Here is a 20,819-nt window from a genome sequence, read left to right as displayed (position 1 = left end):
GAAGGAAAAGAATGTGATAGCATCAGGAAGTCTTGGACCACCAGGTTGCATGATCTCAGCCTCCCCTCATCTCATCACAGCACCCATCCAATACTAGCTGGCTCCGATGGGGCACATGCTGATGGCTCCTGATCCTAAAATTACTCGAGGGTCTTAAAATATTACATATCCCTTAGCACTAAATGAGTGCTGGGCATTTAGAGGAATGAACAGATAGAGGGGCCTAATATCTTTATGGACTTCAAGGGTGGGTTTTCTAAGTCACATGAAAAAAATAATGAAACAGCAATTACTGTGATTAGTCTTATGATGATAATCCTGTAACAGATAATACTTACCGAAACATTTCCTGCCGAGTTGACCTGCATCTCATCCACACTGTGATTGCCATTTGTAATGTCACAGATGCAGTAGTTACTAACCGAAGGAGGTCTGAATGTGTGGCCACCGTCACAGTGAATTTCTGGACTGATTCCACAGCCAAATGTGAATGAGGCAAGAGAATGATAGTGTGTGAGGAGAACTACTGCATGTACCAGTTCTGCAAGGGACCAGCTGTGCTCTTCAGCTTTTAAAAGTCCCTTAAGGAAAAAAAAAATGAGAACGTATTTATACACTGGGTTACGGTGTTGGTAAAAGTGAATAGTTCATCTTGGTATTTAATCTCTTTAAAACAGGATTAGTCACTACATAAAACCTAGAGTAAAATTGTAATTTGAGATATACAAAACCCAGAATTCGCTAAAATAATTACTTATTTTCAAATAGAGCTTAACATAACCTACTAATGACACTTTCATTATTATTTTGATTTTCCGAAATCCCGATTTAAATGTAATAGAATGCACTTTGCTTAAATGCAGTTGCCATATTTCAGATGGTGGATTATAAATGCATTAACTGCTGTTAGTTCAAAGTCTCAATCCAGATGTATTTCAAGTGACAGCTACTGTATAAAATATGCCTGTGTTTTTCTCTGTTATCAAGCTTTCTCAAGGAATCTTAAAGACAGTCGTTTGAACATCTTGATTCTGAATATTTCTAAATCATCAAATTATATTTATATAAAAAACTATGCTCAAGGTAAAGGCTACAATTTTTCAAAGTCTTACCAATTTGTATCCCTTCTGCTTCATTATCTGTTTTAAAATCTTGTATAATTTTCCACTACCAGATGATACAACAGACACGATGTTAATCATATTCAAATCTTATATCTTAATCAGATGCTTCAATTATGTAATAATATCTAAAATGTTCTATGAAATAGAAAGATAAGCCCCAAAATATGTTGTATTTTTAAGAATTTCTACTGCATGGTAGTTACTTTTAGGGAATGTCAATCTACTTTTATTCTATTAATAAACAGAACCAGAAGGAACTACTTCAAATTGCATTTGAAAAAGATACATAAGATGCCACTTCACACCTATCAGAATGGCTAAAATCTGAAACAGATACATCAAATGCTGCTAAGGATGTGAAGAAAAAGGAATGCTCATCCACTGCTGGTGGGAATGCAAACTGCTGTAGCCACATAAGAAGACTGTTTCAGTTTCTTACAAAGCTAAACACAGGATTGCCATGCAATTCAACAACCATATTCCTAGTTATTTACCTGAGTTGAAAACTTACATCCTCCACCCCCTCCCCCCAAAATGCTCACAACGGTAAATAACCAGGATGGCTTTCAAATAAACTGTGGTACCTCCCTACATCGTATTATTCAGTAATAAAGAAATGAGCCATCAAGCCCACAAAATGCACAGAGGAATCTTAAATGCCTATTGATAAGTAAAAGAAGCTAATATGTAAAGGCAATATATTGTATGATTCCAACTCTAACATTCTGAAAGGGCAAAATGATAGTAAAATGATCAGGGGAGAGAGAGAAATTAAGTGGAGCACAGAGGATTCTTAGAGCAGTGAAACCATTTTATATGATAATATAATGGTGGATAGATGACATGCATTTGTCAAAACCTATAGAACTGTAGAACACAAAGAGTGGACCCTCATGTAAACTACAGACTTTAGTTAATAGTAATATATCAATACTGATTCTTTGATTACAGCACATATACCATACTAATGCTAGATGTTAATAGGAAAGACCTGGGGGGAGGTTCAGGGGAGTGGAATACAGGAACTCTGCACTTTCTATAAACCTAAAATTGCTCTAAAAAATAAATGTTTATTAAAAAAAAAAAGTCTCTAAGGGACACCCTAGATATATTACTTCTACTTACCTCAATATGTTCTTTGGTAATAAGCCAAGGTCTATGTGCTAACACTTTGTTAAGTTCTCCTAAATTTTGTAGTTTTTGAGGAGCATTCTCTAAACCATTAAGCCACTTGGGGTCCCCACCAACATGAAGGAAATCATTTACATGGAGGTTCACTAAGTAGGAACACTGGTGTCGTGCTGCAGCCTTAAGAGAAAACAAAAAGATCAATCCAACTATAAATATTAAAGTTTCTGATTAGTATGTTTGCAAGTTTTCCATAAACTACAGAAATAGTTTCATATAAACATTACAAAAGATCACACATACCATAGAAAATACCTCCAAAATACCCCAAGAACAAACAAAATATATGATAAAAGTATCTGAACCTTAGAAATTGTATTTATATAACAACTTTCAGATCCTCAGATTAACAAACTCCAACAAAGGTGCCAACCATTAAATAATGGAGTGTAATTTAAAAACTGAACAGGAATAGCACCACTTATGTCAATGTGAGCTATCTGTAACAGTGGACTAAATCCTTTGTTCTTTATTCTCATTTAATGGAAAATGGTTCTCAAGAGTATATAAATACATATTTCTTTTTACTGTTACACTTGAGAGTATACTTACTTAGAGGAAAACCACATAATACCTAACAGGAATCCAATTAGAAGTCAGAATATAAGTATTTATCCTATATTTAAAGCCATCTCTTAAAAAGATTAATAAAGGAGGCAGGATTTTTCACTTTATGTATACAAACCATTATTCCAATGTAGTGCCGATAATGTAGGGGTAATGGCCCATCCATTTGCAGTAGATAGTGTTGAGTTTTTAGGAAACTTTCTAGATATTGTGGGTGAAAAACCATCACTAATGTAATGTTATCCAAACGACCCAAAGCAGCAAAAGAATCTGCAAATAAAGTATGCATCTGTGCGTCTTCACTTCCCACTTGGAGAATCTGTATAAAAGAGAGGAAAACCATAGTTACATAAATTGTAAATTGGTGTTAGAATGCAGTGCATACCTATTTTCTTTAAGTGTCATCTAGAAGCAGATTAAATCTGACTTGAGAGAGGTGTTATAACTCTGAAAATTTAACTCAACTGGTAGCAAGATAGAAGAATAAACAGTCACATATTATGTAGAAGGAGATAAACAACAAAGGTTGAACATTAAAGGCCATCTAGATAGGTTGCTTGCAGACTTGGCCTGAATCCAGATAAAGCAGCAGATTTAGATTATCAAATTTGCAGAGCTTGCAAACAGACACTAAAGCTTTTCCCCTTTCCTTATAACGCCTACTCTCACTCATTTAAGGCGAACCAAAATTAACATCAAATAATCTTTGAAAACAAAGCACAGAAACTTCTACATATTTAGAAGATATTTAAAGATCCAATCTTGCATTGATACCAGTCTGTGGAGATGGTTGATCAAGTAACTTAGCTTACGGGCAGACACCTAAACATCTAAATATAAGGAGATGGAGAATCACTGGTCAAAAACAAGTCTTACCTTTCCCTGATTAAATATGGGTGTTAGAAAAGCATCATGAAATACCAGAAATCAACATGACTGTAATAGCTTTCTAATCCCACAGATTCACTGCCAAAGCATGATTATTAACTGTGATCAACACTGCGTAAAACATGTTGTCCAACAGTTGTTCAGATGCCAAGATGTGGGTCATGAAAGCTTTTCCTTAAAAGCATACAGTTCAGTATGTACTTTCACAAACAACATACCTCCTTTTCTGGGATGAATCTGCTTGGTCCTTGTCCTAGTGGTCGAGGAATTCTAATTCCAAGTTCCTAGAAAAGAAAATGACACCATCTCAAGCCTCCAGCAGTAAACAACATGAACTGAGGCTACAGGAATGGGAGGGAAAAACAACCAGTTGAACACAGACAGGCTTGTTTTGGTGGTTTGTTTTCATTGCTATATATACATACCAATATGTATGTATACATACATCCTCTGTTTGCATCGCATAGCTGACAAGAGCTTATAATATGACTAAAGACAATAAAACCTGCTTTACTAAAAGCAGAGTTTTGCATAAAGTACTTGGCAGAAAGTCTAGAACAGAAAGTTCAGCACATAGCAACCAACCCTGTGGACTGTCAGTGATGCAAAATAAGACCGATGTGTTTGTACATCCAAAACTCAACCAACCAAAACACTAATCCCTGTGTATCTTGTCAGGAAATGAAAAAGCCCTAACTTCTACCTAGATGTCTTAAACTAAAAGGAGTGTAATTATCATTACAGCTATCACAACACTTCACAATGAGAAGAAACACTATGAAATATAGAAAGCAGTGACTTAAATCCACAAAAGAGAAATTACTGCAGGGCACGTTTTCTCTGTGGCAGAGTAAAACAATCTTAGAGACACTAATTTTGTGAGTTTGCTTTAAGTTTTTTATACACTATAATGTTATCATCTTTGTTTATATATATATATATATATAAATATATATATATATAAAAGATTTTATTCATTATTTGACAGAGAGAGACATAGTAAGAGAAGGAACACAAGCAGGGAGAGTGAGAGAGGGAGAAGCAGGCTTCCCACCAAGCAGGGAGCCCGAGGCGGGGCTCAATCCCAGGACCCTGGGATATTGACCCGAGCCACCCAGGCACCCCTCCTTATATTTTTGAGAAGCTCAACTAATTAAGATATAAGAAATAAAGGTTTTCTGCCCTTTGACATAGTGAGTTTAGAATTCTGTATCGGGAGTCTACTAGAATCCTATATTTTATGTGACAGTATAATATGGTTAACAAAAACTGATAATCAAGCAGTAGGGGTCCATCTTTTCCCCCCAATACAGAGTGCTACAGAAACAAAACTAAAATAATACAACTTTTTTTTTTAAGGTTCATGTCTTACCAATCAATCTGGTTTCAAAGAAAACAAACAAACAAAAATAATTTCTAGAGTTTACACATCTAAATATCAACCCTTGCTTATATAATTACATACAAATATGATTTCTACCCTCTACCGCTTCCAAAATCCTTCAGGATGTTCCTTTCAAAGAAAGAAAAAAAGAGGGGGGGAGCAAACAGAGATGGATATGTGGCACCAATTCAAAAAATCTGGTCCAAGTGAATGAAAACCTTTTGAGCGGAATGGACTTTTTAAAATTAAGCAGGTAGGACAAAACTGAAGTAAATCTTTATTGGGAGAACTTAAGACTCAGATTCAAAGTAGGCTATAACTGCCAACTAAATCTATGAAATATAATTCAAATAGCCATGTACTGTAAGCCAGTGATGTCTTACTCTGGTTATTCCACACTGAGACTCAACACAGCAATGTTCTAACTGAAGCCTTCATTAGAGGAGGCACTCAATTCACTGTTCTGGCCATGCATGTCTTGATTTTAGTAGCCTATAAAAAATGCAAGAAAAAACCCCACATCCCTGCTATTCAATACATCATCTTGGCACAAGTGCAGCCATTTATATAAAAACAATGACTCTATTAGCCTTCCTAACTGCTGAATTTCTGATCCAATTACATAGATTTCAAACAAAATATATTGGGCAAAACATTAAGGTTAAAATCAACATTTATTCCTTCTAATTTCTTCACTATCTTATTTAAATAAGATGCATTTTAGGAATACACCCATTTCAAGGGTTTATTATTCATTTTATACAAGAGACACTATTACTCTTGAGGCCTTAGTATATAAAAAGGTAGCATTTCAAATGGAAGAGAAACGGACTATTCAACAAATAATATCAATAGAACTAGATAGCCACTCAGAAAAAAGTGAAGTTGGAATCATAAATCTTACTTGACTCAATACTTCAGAGGTAAGTGTAAAAACAAAAACAAGAAAACATTAGTGTTAGAGGAAAACACTCACAGAATGAAGTTAGGCCTAAGAATGCCATAAAACCCAGATGTTATAAAATAGAAGACTGATAAGTCTGATGACATAAAAGACTTTCACATGGGAAAAATAAACATATAAAAAGTCAAAAGAAAACAGAAAACTGCAAAATATATTTGCAACTCCTATATCCTAAATTTCTTGAATACATGAAGATTCCTACAAATCAGAAAATCCCCAAAAACCTGACAGAAAAATGAACAAAGGACATGGACAGATCCAAGAAAAGGAAATACAAATGGCTGAAAAATGCTCAACCACACAATCAAACTTCAAGTTAATTACACTGAGATACTATTTTTCACCTAAAAGATTGCTTTAGAGCAAAAGTTTAATAATAGGCTGTGTTGAAGAGGAGGTGGATAAACAGCCATTCATTACATACACATTTCTGATGGGAGTGTTCTGAAGTGTGAGGAAATGAGATCAAGAAATACGTAAGAAGTATAAACTACTATAGAGTGCAATTTTTAATAATAACTGAAATTAAGAAGTCAGAAATACTTTGAGTCAACGATTTTGTCTTATATGTTAACCTGTACTCACAGAAATGTCACATGTAAAAAGACAATCACTCCAACATTGCTTATAATAGTACAAGATATAAAACAACCTAAGTACTCAACAAGACTGTTTCATTGTAGTATGACCACAGACTAGAATGGCATGTGGTCCTTACAAAGGATGAAGCAATTCTACATGAGTTGGCTTTAAAAGATCTCCAGGAGATAGGTATATACATATACATATACATACATATATACATATATACATATATATATATACACATATATATGTATATATATATATAGTGGGGGAGCAAAGTGCCTAATATGTATTATGTTACTATCTGTAAAGAAAGGGGAAAAATTTACAGTTCCATTTCTAGAACTTTATTTTACAACTACAGCAACATGTGGGTGGCATATACATATTTTTAATAACAAGACTGATAGCACATATGCCTTAAAGAGGTTGAATTATATTACTTGGTTTTGTTTCTATACCAAAAATATATTCAACTATCATAAAAGAATAGCTTTAGAATTCCAAGAAACTGGCTATCAAAGTTTCAGAAATGGAGTATTTTCCTATAGGTATGGCAAGTGTCTTTCCGATGGTCCCATGTAATTCTCAAAACTGTGAAAGTCCGCCCCTACAGCCAAATTTGGTGGTTATGTTGGTATTACTGTCTCCCTATTCCTTGCCTTCAATGGGCAAAACCTTCTTTCCTTCTTGGTTGCTTTAGAAATATATTCTTTTAGAATGAAAACTATGTGTTTCAAAGCAGGATGTTAGTCAAAAGCAAACATGGGAAAGGATTATAGACCCATTATGCTAGTAACCTCTTAGTTCTAAGGTCACATTCATTCTTTGATGAAGTACCAGTCTGGCAAGAAAGCTGGAGACAGAAAGTAGAAAAACTATGAAAGGAAGGGAATGGAAAAAGTCTCTGACATTTGAGATTTTCAATTTCATTATTTTACTTAAGGGTAGTTCCAGATAAAATAGAATTTTATGCAGCTCACACTTAGACTACCAGGGTCAATTTCCTACCAGGCTGAAGAGGTTGTGAGAGGTTTGTGCCATGTAAAAGCAGAAAGGGAAATGGTAGGAAAGAAATGGAGAGGAAGTGAAAGAAAAGACTGGGGAAAGGGGAGAAGGGAGATGGATACCCACATACTTAAAAAAATCAAGTCTTTCCCAAAAAGAGTTGGTCAAGACTGATATAATGGGAAATAGCACTGTTCTAGACTCATCAATTTATTCTCCTACATTTGAAGGCTAGACTCAAAAAGACGTTCTTTGTTCTCTTTCTTAATAGACTAGGTACGTGAGAGGGATACAAGAATATGATGAACACTAAGACTCCATTCCAATTTATCTCAGTCCAGATTCAGGCAGTCAGGAGATCATTTTACAAATTATTTGTATTTTTATATATCTCACATTATATATATATATATAAAATATTTCTATAACATAGTTATAATTACATATAATGTTTTATAAATATATGTACACAATTTAAAGTCAAGTACCTAGCTCAGTATTATGAATGGTGGAAATAGAGGCTGAATCCAGGAAATCCAGAAATCCAGTTGGTATCTTTAATTGTTACTCTTTTGAGCCTCTTTAAGAGTTTTTGATACCTTAAAGGTCCTTTTGGATACCACTATTGTCATACAATAGCATCCTTTGTTTCTAAAAGGTTAAAAGTTTCAACTTTCTGGAAAATTCATTTTTGAAACCCTTTTCCTAGGCAACATGACAAAATTAGTTACACTATTTTCTAGCAGGTACTGATTTTAAAAAAGGTACTGCAGGTCTTCAATAGGGTGATCATAAGCTAAACGAACCACATTTCATAGCTTCCTGAAGGTTACTTCAATTATGCCTTATCTGTAGCTGTTAAAGAAAATGAATTATAGACTTGGAGCAAATTTTGGCCAATCCAGATTCAAAGAGGCAGAACGGCCAACAGCAAGTGGTCTTGTTTAAAAAGCAGATGTAGATGCTAATCACAGCACAAAGCTCACAGGCTCTCCCTGAAGGTGTGGCTGGAAAAACTAACATGGGAACTAACAGTTCTTTCCTCTCAACAATCCTCCTAATCAGCATTTTGAAAAAGAGAGCAACAGCCTCTGCCATGACAACACTGCTGCAAGACTCTGACATAAGATCTACTTCTTCATGGGCACCTGGGTGGCTCAGTGGGTTAAGCTGCTGCCTTCGGCTCAGGTCATGATCTCAGGGTCCTGGGATCGAGTCCCGCATTGGGCTCTCTGCTCAGCGGAGAGCCTGCTTCCTCCTCTCTCTCTGCCTGCCTCTCTGTGATTTCTCTCTGTCAAATAAATAAAATCTTTAAAAAAAAAAAAAAAAGATCTACTTCTTCATTAGTGCGTAATATCAACACACTAATTTTCACGATGTAAAAATTCTTAGCAACTGCTGACTTGACAATATCACGGAAAGACTACATATATCACTATATGAATCAGTGTGTGTACACTAGAAGTATGTTCTAATCATAATTTCCAAATGTATTAAAGATACATTTATGAATCTATAGCAATATCCTTAAGTGAAAGAATGAATGATTTGCCACAAATGCAAAATAAAAGCATTTCTTGGCTTTTGGTGTTTACCCACCTGCAAAGCTAGTTGAAAAGTAAATATAATTAGGTTGTTTGAATGATTTTTCTCACTGCACTTGGGGCACTTTTTTTTTTTTTAAAGTGTAAGTTGCTCTGAGAGAGGATAGCAGGGGGAACCACTTTATTATTATTATTATTTAAGATTTTATTTATTTATTTGACAGACAGAGATCACAAGTAGACAGAGAGGCAGGCAGAGCGAGAGAGGAAGGGAAGCAAGCTCTCTGCTGAGCAGAGAGCCCGATGTGGGGCTCGATCCCAGAACCCTGGGATCATGACCTGAGCCGAAGGCAGAGGCTTTAACCCACTGAGCCACCCAGGCGCTCTCACTTGGGGCACTTTAAAAAAACTATCTAGACGTTTTATACCAATAACCACAGTACTGATATTAATTTTGATTTAAAAAAATTACAAAAGCAGTATGTGTTTTTTGAAACACACTTCAACGAAGCAACAATAAATTTTGTAAAATGTGAAAGCTCCCACTCCACTCTCCCGTCTTCAGGAGAATCACTTCAGAAGATCACTTATAGATGGGTGCTAGCCTTCTGACATTCAAAAATTTTAAAAATTAAGAGATGTAGAAGTGTTATTTAAAAAAAAAAAATCCTGGGTGCCTGGGTGGCTCAGTGGGTTGAGCCTCTGCCTTTGGCTCAGGTCATGATCTCAGGGTCCTGGGATCGAGTCCCACATCAGGCTCTCTGCTTGGCAGGGAGCCTGCTTCCTCCTCTCTCTCTCTCTGCCTGCCTCTCTGCCTACTTGTGATTTCTCTCTGTCAAATAAATAAATAAAATCTTTAAAAAAAAACAAACAAACCCTGCTATAACAAATGTACTGGTGCTTCTTTTAAAACTGTCATTAACTCTACTTGGGAACTTAGAAATATTCAAAGTTACCTCGTTTCCAGTATCCAGTCTTCTATGAAATGCATTCTAAAAAAATAACTCACAGAATTCAAAATACTAGATTTGTAAGGCTGACTTAACCATATGTGTATTTTATACTTTGATCAGGAGTTCCATCCCTGAAAAATGTCTCATTTTAAAGCACTATGTAAGTTTGCCATTTGAGAGTCATGTTATTAATTCTTTTGCAAAGTTTTCCTATAAAGCACTACTTCCTAACTTATTTTCCCACATGCTGGGTGTGTTAAAAATAAAATAGAACTCTACAGCCACTTTCTAAACAATCCCATAAGCACTGTAATCAATGTGCAAGCTAAAATGTATCTATCTTCCAGTTTACATGGCTATATTTAGAGATTGTAGATCTGGGCCAGAACCAGGGTTCTGCACACAAATACCACCTGAAATAACAGATCTATTCAAGCACAATGACTGGGGATCACTTCTATTCAAAATGAGAAAAGATCTCTTGTGGCCTGCAAACAGAAACCATAAATGCCATTTCAACACTTTCATACAGTTTTCTCTCTTTGATAGAGTTTCCAAACAAACAGATGTAACAATTTTTTTTTAGGTTGTTGTATTATCTGTAAACAATCAGGAGTGTATTAGGTGCCTATGAATTTTAAAATCTAGAAAAGTTTGTTCTAAAAACCTCATGAGAAGGTGTCCTCATTTAAAGTTAAATGACTATATGTAGTATATTCACAATGTAGACTCCATCTACAAAAAATATAAATACGAAAACCGTCATGTAAGTGGGCAATGCTGCAGACAAATTACTTCCTATTTGGATTTCTTGAACTAAGGCAACACAGCATTCTGATTTCATTTCAAATTTTAATAACTATTTCTCTACTTTCTCCTTGTCACCTTTTGAATCAAGAGCCTTTTAAAGGTTCAATTTTTAATTAGGTCTATTCCCAACTTTCAAATAGGGCCCTATTTACAACCACTTAGGAAAAATACAAAATGTAACAGCTTTCTGAAGGCCATTTCAGACACAAAAGGGATGGTTAATAAACAAGGGTGAGCACTGCATAACGTCATAGAGCTGGCAGAACATACGTATTCCAGGCAACATTATCTTTCAACTGACTCCAATGTATTTTTTTTCTTTTTTTTAAGTAGGAGGCAAAGGGGGAAGGGGGTCACTGATCATCTGTTTTGACAGGACGCCGAAGGGGGACAAAAATCCACAGGCTGTTCTACCGTAAGACTAGAGCTTTGTTCGGTTCTGACTTGTGGAGACTTGCACGGAAGACAACGTTATTGACGTTTCGGAGACTTCCATTTAAAGGACCGAGGCAGCTGTCGCTGCCAGCCTCAGCATTTTCTGCCCGGGCCGACTCGCCATGGAAACCGTCTCTCCACCCACCACAGGCCGCCCCTTCACCTGAGGGGCGCCGGCCAGCCCGAGACGCCCCCCCGGGCTGCGCGGCCCGCCGGGCGGTTGCTCCAGGGGCGGCCTCCCTGAGAAGCGTTCTCCGCAGCTGTTCGGTAGGGAGGCCGGGAGGCGTCGCGATCTCGGGGCAGCCCGGGCAACTCTGCCCGGTACCCGCCCGCCCGCCCGGCCCCTCGCCCGGGTACCTCGTCCTGGCCGCGGCCCCCGCCGCACTGCTTGCAGCCCAGCAGCTCCGAGACGGCCAGTGAGGCCGTGTACGCCTCGTTCGCTGTGGTGGCCAGGCGCATGTCGGCGCGGGGAGCGCTGCCGACGTGCAGGAGAACCACGGCGGTGCCGAGACGGCGAGCGCTGACCTGACGGCCGGGCTCCGGGCTGCAGCGCCTCAGTCAGCGCGGACCTCGGCAGCGCTGCGGCCCCGACAAACAAGCCGCGCAGCCCCGCCCCCGCCGTCACTCCGCCCGCACGGCGGCCGCACGCGCCAATGCCGGCCCACCGGGCCGCGGAGTGCCGCCCCCTTAGCGCGGAGGAGCGGAGGGTGACGGGCGGTCTGCGGCGGCCCGGCGGAAAACAACCTCGAGCGTCCGAGCTCCCCCAGAAGCCAATTCTCACGCCAGGAGCGGGTTCGGCCGGCGGCCCGCACTATGGCTGAAGGTGCAGCGCGGGCCCTTAGGCGTCAGTGAAAGGCAAATGTGCCCCTGCCCTAGCATCAAAGTCGAGAGCCTGACCACCTTCCACCCTCTTGGATTCATTTACCTTGAGCGATACTCTGTGCTGACCCTGACACCAGGAAGAACCAAGTTCGCTTTACATTTTATGAACTATTGCAGTCCCCTCCGTCCTTTCCCATAATGCCCAAACGACGCTGAATGGGCCCAAAATGTTGGAACAAGTACGGGGCTATGGCCTATATTCAATATGAAATTAGTTTTGGTAAGCTATGTACAAACTGTAAAATCATTCTCCTACACAGATAATAAGCCCTGGTGCCAATCGCTGAATTTCCTTTCTCTTTGCGAGTATATTCGAAGGCTTTAAATTTTCTAATGTTCTCATAAGTGCCCTGGGTTCTACAGAAAGAATCTCTCACTTTGAAATCGGATGAGGAACTTGAGAAAATACAGGTTTTAAAGGAGCATAAATAACTGACATTGCTGGCCTTGGAACACGAATCTCTCAAGTCCCGTGTTAACACTATTTCCTTACATGGCTTCATTAACTTCTTTTAAAAATCAACTTTTAAATAAGATCTCTTTTTGCATGTCTGCTTTTGTGTTTTCAAAAGCTTGCATGTTCAGGTTAAGAAAAAAAAAAGCTGGAACATTCTGACAGCAGGAAACAAGCAGAGTGTAAATCAATAAAAACTGACAGACACAGAATCAGGACTCCTAAATGCAAGTAAGTTTCAGTCTTAGAAGTGAGGTTACAATGTCTCAGAGAATAAGTTACTCTTACAGCTCTTAAAGTGTCATGTTTTAAAAGCAGGTTAAAATGGTTATTTTTTATCTTCTCCAGATAAGGTAAATGTTGTGTGTTCTCATACACTGCTTTTGCAAATTGCAAAATCATGCAAAAAATTTTTTACTGATCAAGAAAAGCAATTTTGGGTTAATATTAACACAAAAGAAAAGGCTACAGAGGCTTCCAAGCTCTCTTCCTCTGAGCACAGCCACAAAAGCAAACAAAATAATCAAATGCCCACTCAGTCACAAACAAGCAGCAAAAATTAACTCAGTAAAACATTCAATTTGCAGCCATACCCTCCAAGATAAACTGGTTGTAGATGAATTCTTTGGAAACATAAATGGACTTGATATATGAGGTTGTGAACCATACTGCTAGATAATGAGAGAAGTATATGAAAATGATGACTCTGCTGTAAGAGCTGAGCTGAGATTTTTATTTTCTGGAAGGGATAAAACAGTGGGGTTAGTTGTCTACTAGGGCATAATCTTGTTTGTGACATAAAAATGATATATGTGCAAAATGGAAAATGCTTAACTTTCTATTTTTTTAATAAGAGGCAAGGGAAATGCATGCATTTAGCTAACCCAAAAATGGTTTAAAATAGTTAAATGCAAATCAAAACTGTAAGCTATATATATAGTAGGGTTTGATCCTTAGAACTTGATAAATATTTACTGAAGAAGCATACAGTAAAATTGTATAGGAAACTGCAATTAGGATTACTTTTCCCCCCAGAAAATTTCAGTTTAATTATTTATTTTGATGCTGCCTTACATAAAAAGAAAAATAATTTTAACTCCTAACTCAGTGATTTACTGAGGACCTTTAAGTTATTAAATGTCAAGACTCCTTTATAAAGACTGACTTAAGTTCTTCAAAGAGTACTAATTTTTGCCCTTTACAATGAGGAGTATGGTGAATTAGTTACTTTATTCTCCAACATAAAGGGTTGCCTCCAAATCTACAGTAACTAAGAATTCCTAGCAATATATTAACCTGCAAAATCATTGTGTAAATTTCACTTCTGGAAATGTTTTGTTTCAAATCTTTCAGTAAAAAGTTTGTAATAGAGTTCACTTCTTGAGTAGGCTAGATGTCCTGAAGGTGCTTCTCCTAACAAACCCGCAGTGCTAGGCATGTCTTGGCATGCACCAAACATCTGCTAAAAAAATGAAATCCTGATCACAGAACAATAATTGGAAAGCACTAAGCTTTTGATATTTATCACAGGTTATCATTAGAGGTCAGTAGTTACTTTATAAAATCTGCTAGTACTTAAATATTTCAACATTTTATTTCTTCTAGGAAGAATCCTGATTATCTAATCCAAGAAGTAATAATAATTCTGAGATATTTCCTTTCCTCTAAAAATGTTTTGGTAGACTTACTCAGCAGTATCAAGGGGAGGTTTTTACATGTCATTATTAGCGATGGTCTCAACTCTTAATATTCTCAAAAAGGAGCTGACATCCCTATGTAAAAGCAGGGTGGTGTCAAATGACTTTATCTGAACTGAGAACTATGATGTATTAGAGAGTTTGGACTTGAAGCTGTGGTGTAAGACAGGCTTCCTGAAGGAAGAACATCTGAGCTGGGGCTCAGAGGATTAGTGGAGATGCCTTGGCAAGAAAATTTGGGGGGAGGGCAGAAGGGAAGGCTTGAGAGTTTTAAAGATTTTTATTTTTTTTATTTTTTTTATTTATGACAGAGAGAGATCACAGGCAGAGAGGCAGGCAGAGAGAGTGAGAGGGAAGCAGGCTCCCTGCCAAGCAGAGAGCCCGATGTGGGACTCGATCCCAGGACCCTGAGATCATGACCTGAGCCGAAGGCAGCAGCTTAAACCACTGAGCCACCCAGGCGCCCCGGCTTGAGAGTTTTAAAAGTTTTAAGCAAAGGAACCAGCATGTGCAAAGGCCCAGAGGCAGGAGAGAGAGCAGTGGCCCAAACAGAGAAGCTGAATAAAGGAAATTGATTTGGTCTGGAAGCGGGGGTGGGGAGGGGTACGGGGGGGGTGGGGGGGTGGTTAAAAGACAGTGAATAGAGTTCAAGTAAAAGATCAACAGTAAGGAGGGACCTTGTTCAAGCTTCATTAAAGAATGTAAATTTCATTCTTAAGACCACTGTGGACTTACTGAAAGTTTTAAACAGTAGAAAAACATCTGATTTGCCTTTCACTACAGTTTAGATAAATATATTGCAAGGGGCAACATTGGCAGCAGGGAGATGAGTTAGCAAGGCTGCTGAGGCAATTTTGTCAAGGCAGTATTGTGGGTCTGAAGAACAAAAGGAATGAAGCAAAGTGTAGGGATGAAGGTGGATTTTGTCTAACATAATACGTTTCTTGAGAAAGGAAATCATGCCTCATACTCTTGTTTTTGAAATTGAGGAAATAAATCTCAAATTAGCTGCTCTCCTGACCAGCTGGCTTTCCTACATCCATTAGACTTTTAAAACTAGTTAATTCATGGAAAAGAATAGATGTATTTTAGTAGAATGAACACTTATCAGTTCAAAAGGCCTAATAACACTTTCATAAACCACATATTAAATCTTGAATTTTCCATTTTATCATAGGAATTAAAGTACTACAGATTTGTAGATCTATTCATTAGAATAGGAATTATATTTAATATTTAATAACTGGTTAGAAAACATTCATTAAACCAAAGAATGCCTTTAAGAGAGAGCTTTAAAGCACTCTTTAAAAATGCCCTATTGTCGTTTAAAACATTTTATTTAGAATGCTGGTTTATAAGATAACTTCTGCTTACTAATTTTGTCAAGATTTTTTTCCTCCAAAAGGGGAACCCTCCTACACTGTTAGTGGGAATGCAAGCTGGTGCAGCCACTCTGGAAAACAGTATGGAAGTTCCTCAAAAAGTTGAAAATAGAGCTACCCTACGACCCAGCAATTACACTACTGGGTATTTACCCCAAAGATACAAATGTGATCCGAAGGGGTGCGTGCACCCCGCTGTTTATAGCAGCAGTGTCCACAATAACTAAACTATGGAAAGAGCCTAGATGTACATCAACAGAATGAATAAAGAAGATGTGGCTACACACACACACACACACACACACACACACACAATGGAATATTATGCAGCCATCAATCCCCGCCCCGCCAAATCTTGCCATTTGCAATGATGTGGATGGAACTAGAGAGTTATTATGCTAAGCAAAATAAGCCAATCAGAGAAAAACAATTATTATATGATCGCACTGATAGGAATCTGAGAAACAAGACAGAGGATCATAGGGGAAGGGAGGAAAAAATGAAGCAAGATGAAACCAGAGAGGGAGGCAAACCATAAGAGATACTTAATCTCAGGAAACAAACTGATGGTTGCTATAGTGGAGGGGGGTAGGGATGGGGTGGCAGGGTTATGGACATTGGGGAGGGTATGTGCTATGGTGAGGTGCTGTGAATTGTGTAAGGCTGATGATTCACAGACCTGTACCCCTGAAATAAATAATACATTATGTGTTAATTAAAAAAAAAAAGATTTTTCCTCCAGCTCATATCTTCCTGTTTTTATATATATAGCTTGTCTGCTAAGCACTTTTTTTCCTTTCAACATGTTTTGAGTACAGTGAGATCTTTTTAGCACTGAACTTTAATTTAACATTGTTCTCTTATTTGTCCTCTACTTTTCTCACTTCTTCAATTTAATTTTTAGAATTTTATCACTTATAAAGGAGCAAGACTGTTGACTGATTTTTGTTCTCATTCTCTCCTTTGGGGCTGCTTCTTTTAGAAATGCAGTTTTAAACCTCTGCATAGGGTTTTAGAAACTCATAGGCCATCACCCATATTTGTAACTAACAATATCCAAACAATGTCATGGTTTTAAATTAGAAAAAACACTTCACCCAAAGAATAAGCATGTTAAATTGTGGTCAGGTTTTCCAGGTTAATAAGACTAGTAACTTACCAACTTCTACCTATCATACACTAAAGCAACTGACATATATAAGGCAGATATTTACTTCTATTTCCAAATTTATAAAGCAGAAACTTCTAAAGTATGGGTAACTTGACCAAGATTATAAAAGTAGTAAATTGCAATCAGGGATTAGAATGCAGGTCTGTCTGAATCCTGAGCAGCAGAAGGTGGGTTGCTTCTTTTAATGAGTATTTTATAAATTTTGATAACTATGTATTAATCTTAGTTCTTGATTCTGAGGACAAAAGGAAAGGAAAAAAATCTATCTCCCTTTCTTACACTCAGGATGAGATCTGGTGTGTGTGTGTGTGTGTGTGTGTGTGTGTGTGTGTGTGTGTGTGTGTGTGTGTGTGGTTTTTAAGAAAGAAATCATGGAATGAGTCATCTCGGTATTTGAGAACTTCCCTCCTCTACTTTTCTATCCTTGTCCCTCTCCTTAGTGTCTTTTCCCAGGCCTTTGCTAACCTCATGCTGCTTAAAGCTCCACTACATGGGCGCCTGGATGGTTCAGTGGGTTAAACCTCTGCCTTCAGCTCAGGTCATGATCCCAGGGTCCTGGGATCGAGCCCCACATCAGGCTCTCTGCTCGGCGGGGAGCCTGCTTCCCTTCCTCTCTCTCTGCCTGCCTCTCTGCCTACTTGCAATTTCTGTCTGTCAAATAAAAAAATAAAATCTTGGGGGAAAAAAAAAAAGCTCCACTACCGAACTTACCTGAATCTACCCTAAGACCCCACCCCACCCAAGTCTACTAAAAGGTACTCATACTACCTACCCCTATTCCTCTTAGAACAACCGGTTGATGTGCTGGGAAGAAAGGCTTCTTGAAACAGTTCACACTATTTATTGTATGAAGTACTGATACCTCATACTAATTTATTTATTTAGTCTGATTCAATAGAATATAAGCTCCATAAAATCAGAATTTTTTGTTGTTCACAGCTGTATTTCCAATGCCCACGTGCCTCACACATAGTAGACCCTCAATAAGTATGTATTGAATGAACTCCACAGAGATTATTTCTATTAAAAAAATGCTTAACTCAAGTGAAAGCTTAACACTGAACTTCAAGTTCAATATTCACTTTACGAAAGATTTGGGCCATCTAGACAAAGATTTTTGGACGTTTGGGGTCTACTATATAAGCAGGCAGGCTCTGCTTGGGAATCAGCCTGTCCTTGGGCTCAGCTCTGCTAAAGCAACTTCTATTTTTCCTAGTCTCTCCCCATTTTCTCCTTGGGAACCCACAAATAGTCCCAAGCTTCTTTGATTTTTCTTTGCTTGCTCTCCTTGCACTACAAAGATAGCTTTAAAGTTTCAGACAATGATATATATGGCTCACTTGTTAAGTCAGGCAGGTACTTACAAGTCAGACACTGCCTGTATATGTATCATTGTTTGACAAGATTCATGAACATTCTGCAACCAAGTTTGGCTTTCAACATCTTTAGGCCTAAGGTGAAATGACAGGAAATAAAGTGTCTGTTGAGATCTCAAAATTAAATGGGAGAACTCATTCAAAAATGCTACAATTTTCAGAGGTGAATTACTTTCCAGCATTATTGTTAAGTTAAATAATAATCGGTTTAATTTGGAATAGGCTGAGATTCAGGTAAAAGGTGAGAGTTGGGGGAAACTGAGAGAACTTTATTACATATGTACTTAGGAGCTACTGAAAGTTTTAAAGAAGGAGGAAAAGGAACTGATACAAACTCAAAAAAAGGTAACCAAAGATACTAAATATATGATACATATATCTGAGAAAATATTTCTCAGACTATGCACATACACTACTGTACTATACAATTTTTAAAATAATTTTTGAGGAGCTGGATCTCAACTCTAAAACCATATATAAAAATATATATTTTTTAAAATCTCAAAGTACTTCTGGTTTGTGAGCACGAGGAAAGAGCTGGTTTTAATATGTAACCTACAATTTTTTTTAAGTTCTTTTACTTATTTATTTTTAGTAATCTCTACACCTAATATGGGGCTTGACCTCACGATCCTGAGATCAAGAGTCAGATGCTCTACCAACTGAGCCAGCCGGGCACTCCTAAAATCTTTTAATCAAGTTATTGTTTTATTTATAACTACCCTGACCTCCCTATCCATGCCCACACCACTCTATGATTATTACTATTATGTAGTGAATAGAGATTTACAATATGTTTTTCTTGCACAATTTAAAGAATCCCCACTCAATTCCTCTGTGATAATCTTTAGCTGTAGGTCCTTTAATCCTTTAAATTACCTTCTTTCTTTGCCTCCCTGAGATCTCTAGTTTTCCAAAAGGGTATTAAGAGCCTAACCTGGTCACAAAGTACAAGGCCACATCCAGAGACGACTTGCATGTTATTAAGCTTCTTAGAAATAAAATGCCATTCACTGAACTTTCCCATCTGTTCTGCCCTCCAAAATCCTCACTGTTAACTCTGTGGGCCATTTTCCCCTTTGTCTGTAGAGTACATATACATTTAGAGCATTGTAGTTCAACAGAAATGTTTATTTTTACTTATCACTACTATCTTTCTGGTTAGCTAAAAATACTCAACAAAAGAGATAAAGCCACTTCAATTATAATTTTTACTGGAGCTTAAATTTGAACAGAATTCAAGATCATTTCATTTGTAGTAACAGAAAATCTGGTATTCCTAATTTTTGGCAACTGATTGAGAAATTCTAAAATAGGATTTTATTCAGATATTACAAATTGGAGAAGGTAGTATTTTTTCTTGTTACAACTCAAATTTTAAAAATACATTTTGGCATAAGTTTATGTACAGATGTCAATGCTATTTTATCAATTAACAGAAATCTTAATATTATGTAAACACTTAGCATTCAATTATTATTTATAGGTATTTACTGAATGCCATATTACATGCATTTAATTTCTTAAATCCAATGAACAAGCAGAAATATCTTAATTTGAGTCTGGGTGTCTCTGTTATTTAGATTTACACCTCTCATATAAGCCACACAGATTGGCACATAGCTTGGGACTCTGTTGGGGAACATTAAATGGGGAGTCATCTAGTTTACTGCCCAATTCTGAAACAAACAGAAAAACAAAAAGCAGAAACCCAGTCTGTAAATCCCTTAATAGCCCTTCCTGTTTTACCCCCTTCAAATTTTTTTTTTAAAGATTTTATTTATTTATTTGTCAGAGAGAGAGAGAGAGAACACAGGCAGACAGAGAGGCAGGCAGAGGAAGAGGGAGAAGCAGGCTCCCTGCCCAGCAAGGAACCCGATGTGGGACTCGATCCCAGGACACCGGGATCATGACCTGAGCCGAAGGGAGCCGCTTAACCAACTGAGCCACCCAGGAGTCCCACCCCCTTCAAAATTTTTTAACAAAGATTTTATTTGTTTATTTGACAGAGAGAGACAGCGAGAGAGGGAACTGGGGCTGGGGACTGGAGAGGGAGAAGCAGGCTCCCTGCTCAGCAGGGAGCAGGGCTCCATCCCAGGGTGCCAGGATCATGACCTGAGCCAAAGGCAGACGCTTGACAACTGCACCTAGCCCCCTCAAATTTAATATGAAGGGCTGGTGAAAGCCTTATTCTCTCAAACTTTATTTCAGCCCTAAAGTTCTGTCTGTTAATATAATTCCCTGATTTTATCAAGAGTTAAGACTAACTAGAATCTAACCTCCTCCTGCACCAGGCTTGTTCCATTACCAGTGGTTTTCAAACTATATTTCTTAGGATCCATTCCTTATAAGTACTTTACAGTTATTTTTTTTAAAAAAGATTTTATTTACTTATTTGACAGAAAGC

The 20,819-nt window shown here is 37.7% G+C and overlaps 1 protein-coding gene across 2 annotated transcripts in view; it reads right to left on the bottom strand.

The window, feature by feature from the left end:
* Positions 1-20,819, bottom strand: part of SESN1 (sestrin 1) — a 120,759-nt gene that overhangs the window by 8,724 nt on the left and 91,216 nt on the right. Inside the window, exons 1-5 of one of the 2 annotated variants that reach the window (XM_046005225.1) lie at positions 11,808-12,051; positions 3,986-4,051; positions 2,998-3,198; positions 2,250-2,432; positions 339-581 (exon numbers count right to left, since the gene is read on the bottom strand). In XM_046005225.1, coding sequence (XP_045861181.1) covers positions 339-581; positions 2,250-2,432; positions 2,998-3,198; positions 3,986-4,051; positions 11,808-11,909 — 795 coding nt within the window. In that variant the 5' untranslated portion in view covers positions 11,910-12,051. Of the gene's footprint in view, positions 1-338; positions 582-2,249; positions 2,433-2,997; positions 3,199-3,985; positions 4,052-11,807; positions 12,052-20,819 lie in introns of those variants that run through there. The other variant, XM_046005224.1, reaches the window with a different exon arrangement.

The sequence above is a fragment of the Meles meles genome, chromosome 5, assembly GCF_922984935.1.
Source record: "Meles meles chromosome 5, mMelMel3.1 paternal haplotype, whole genome shotgun sequence".
Taxonomy (NCBI): domain Eukaryota; kingdom Metazoa; phylum Chordata; class Mammalia; order Carnivora; family Mustelidae; genus Meles; species Meles meles.
The sequence above is the reverse complement of the archived record's forward strand: the minus strand, read 5'-3'. Positions and strand labels throughout refer to the sequence as shown.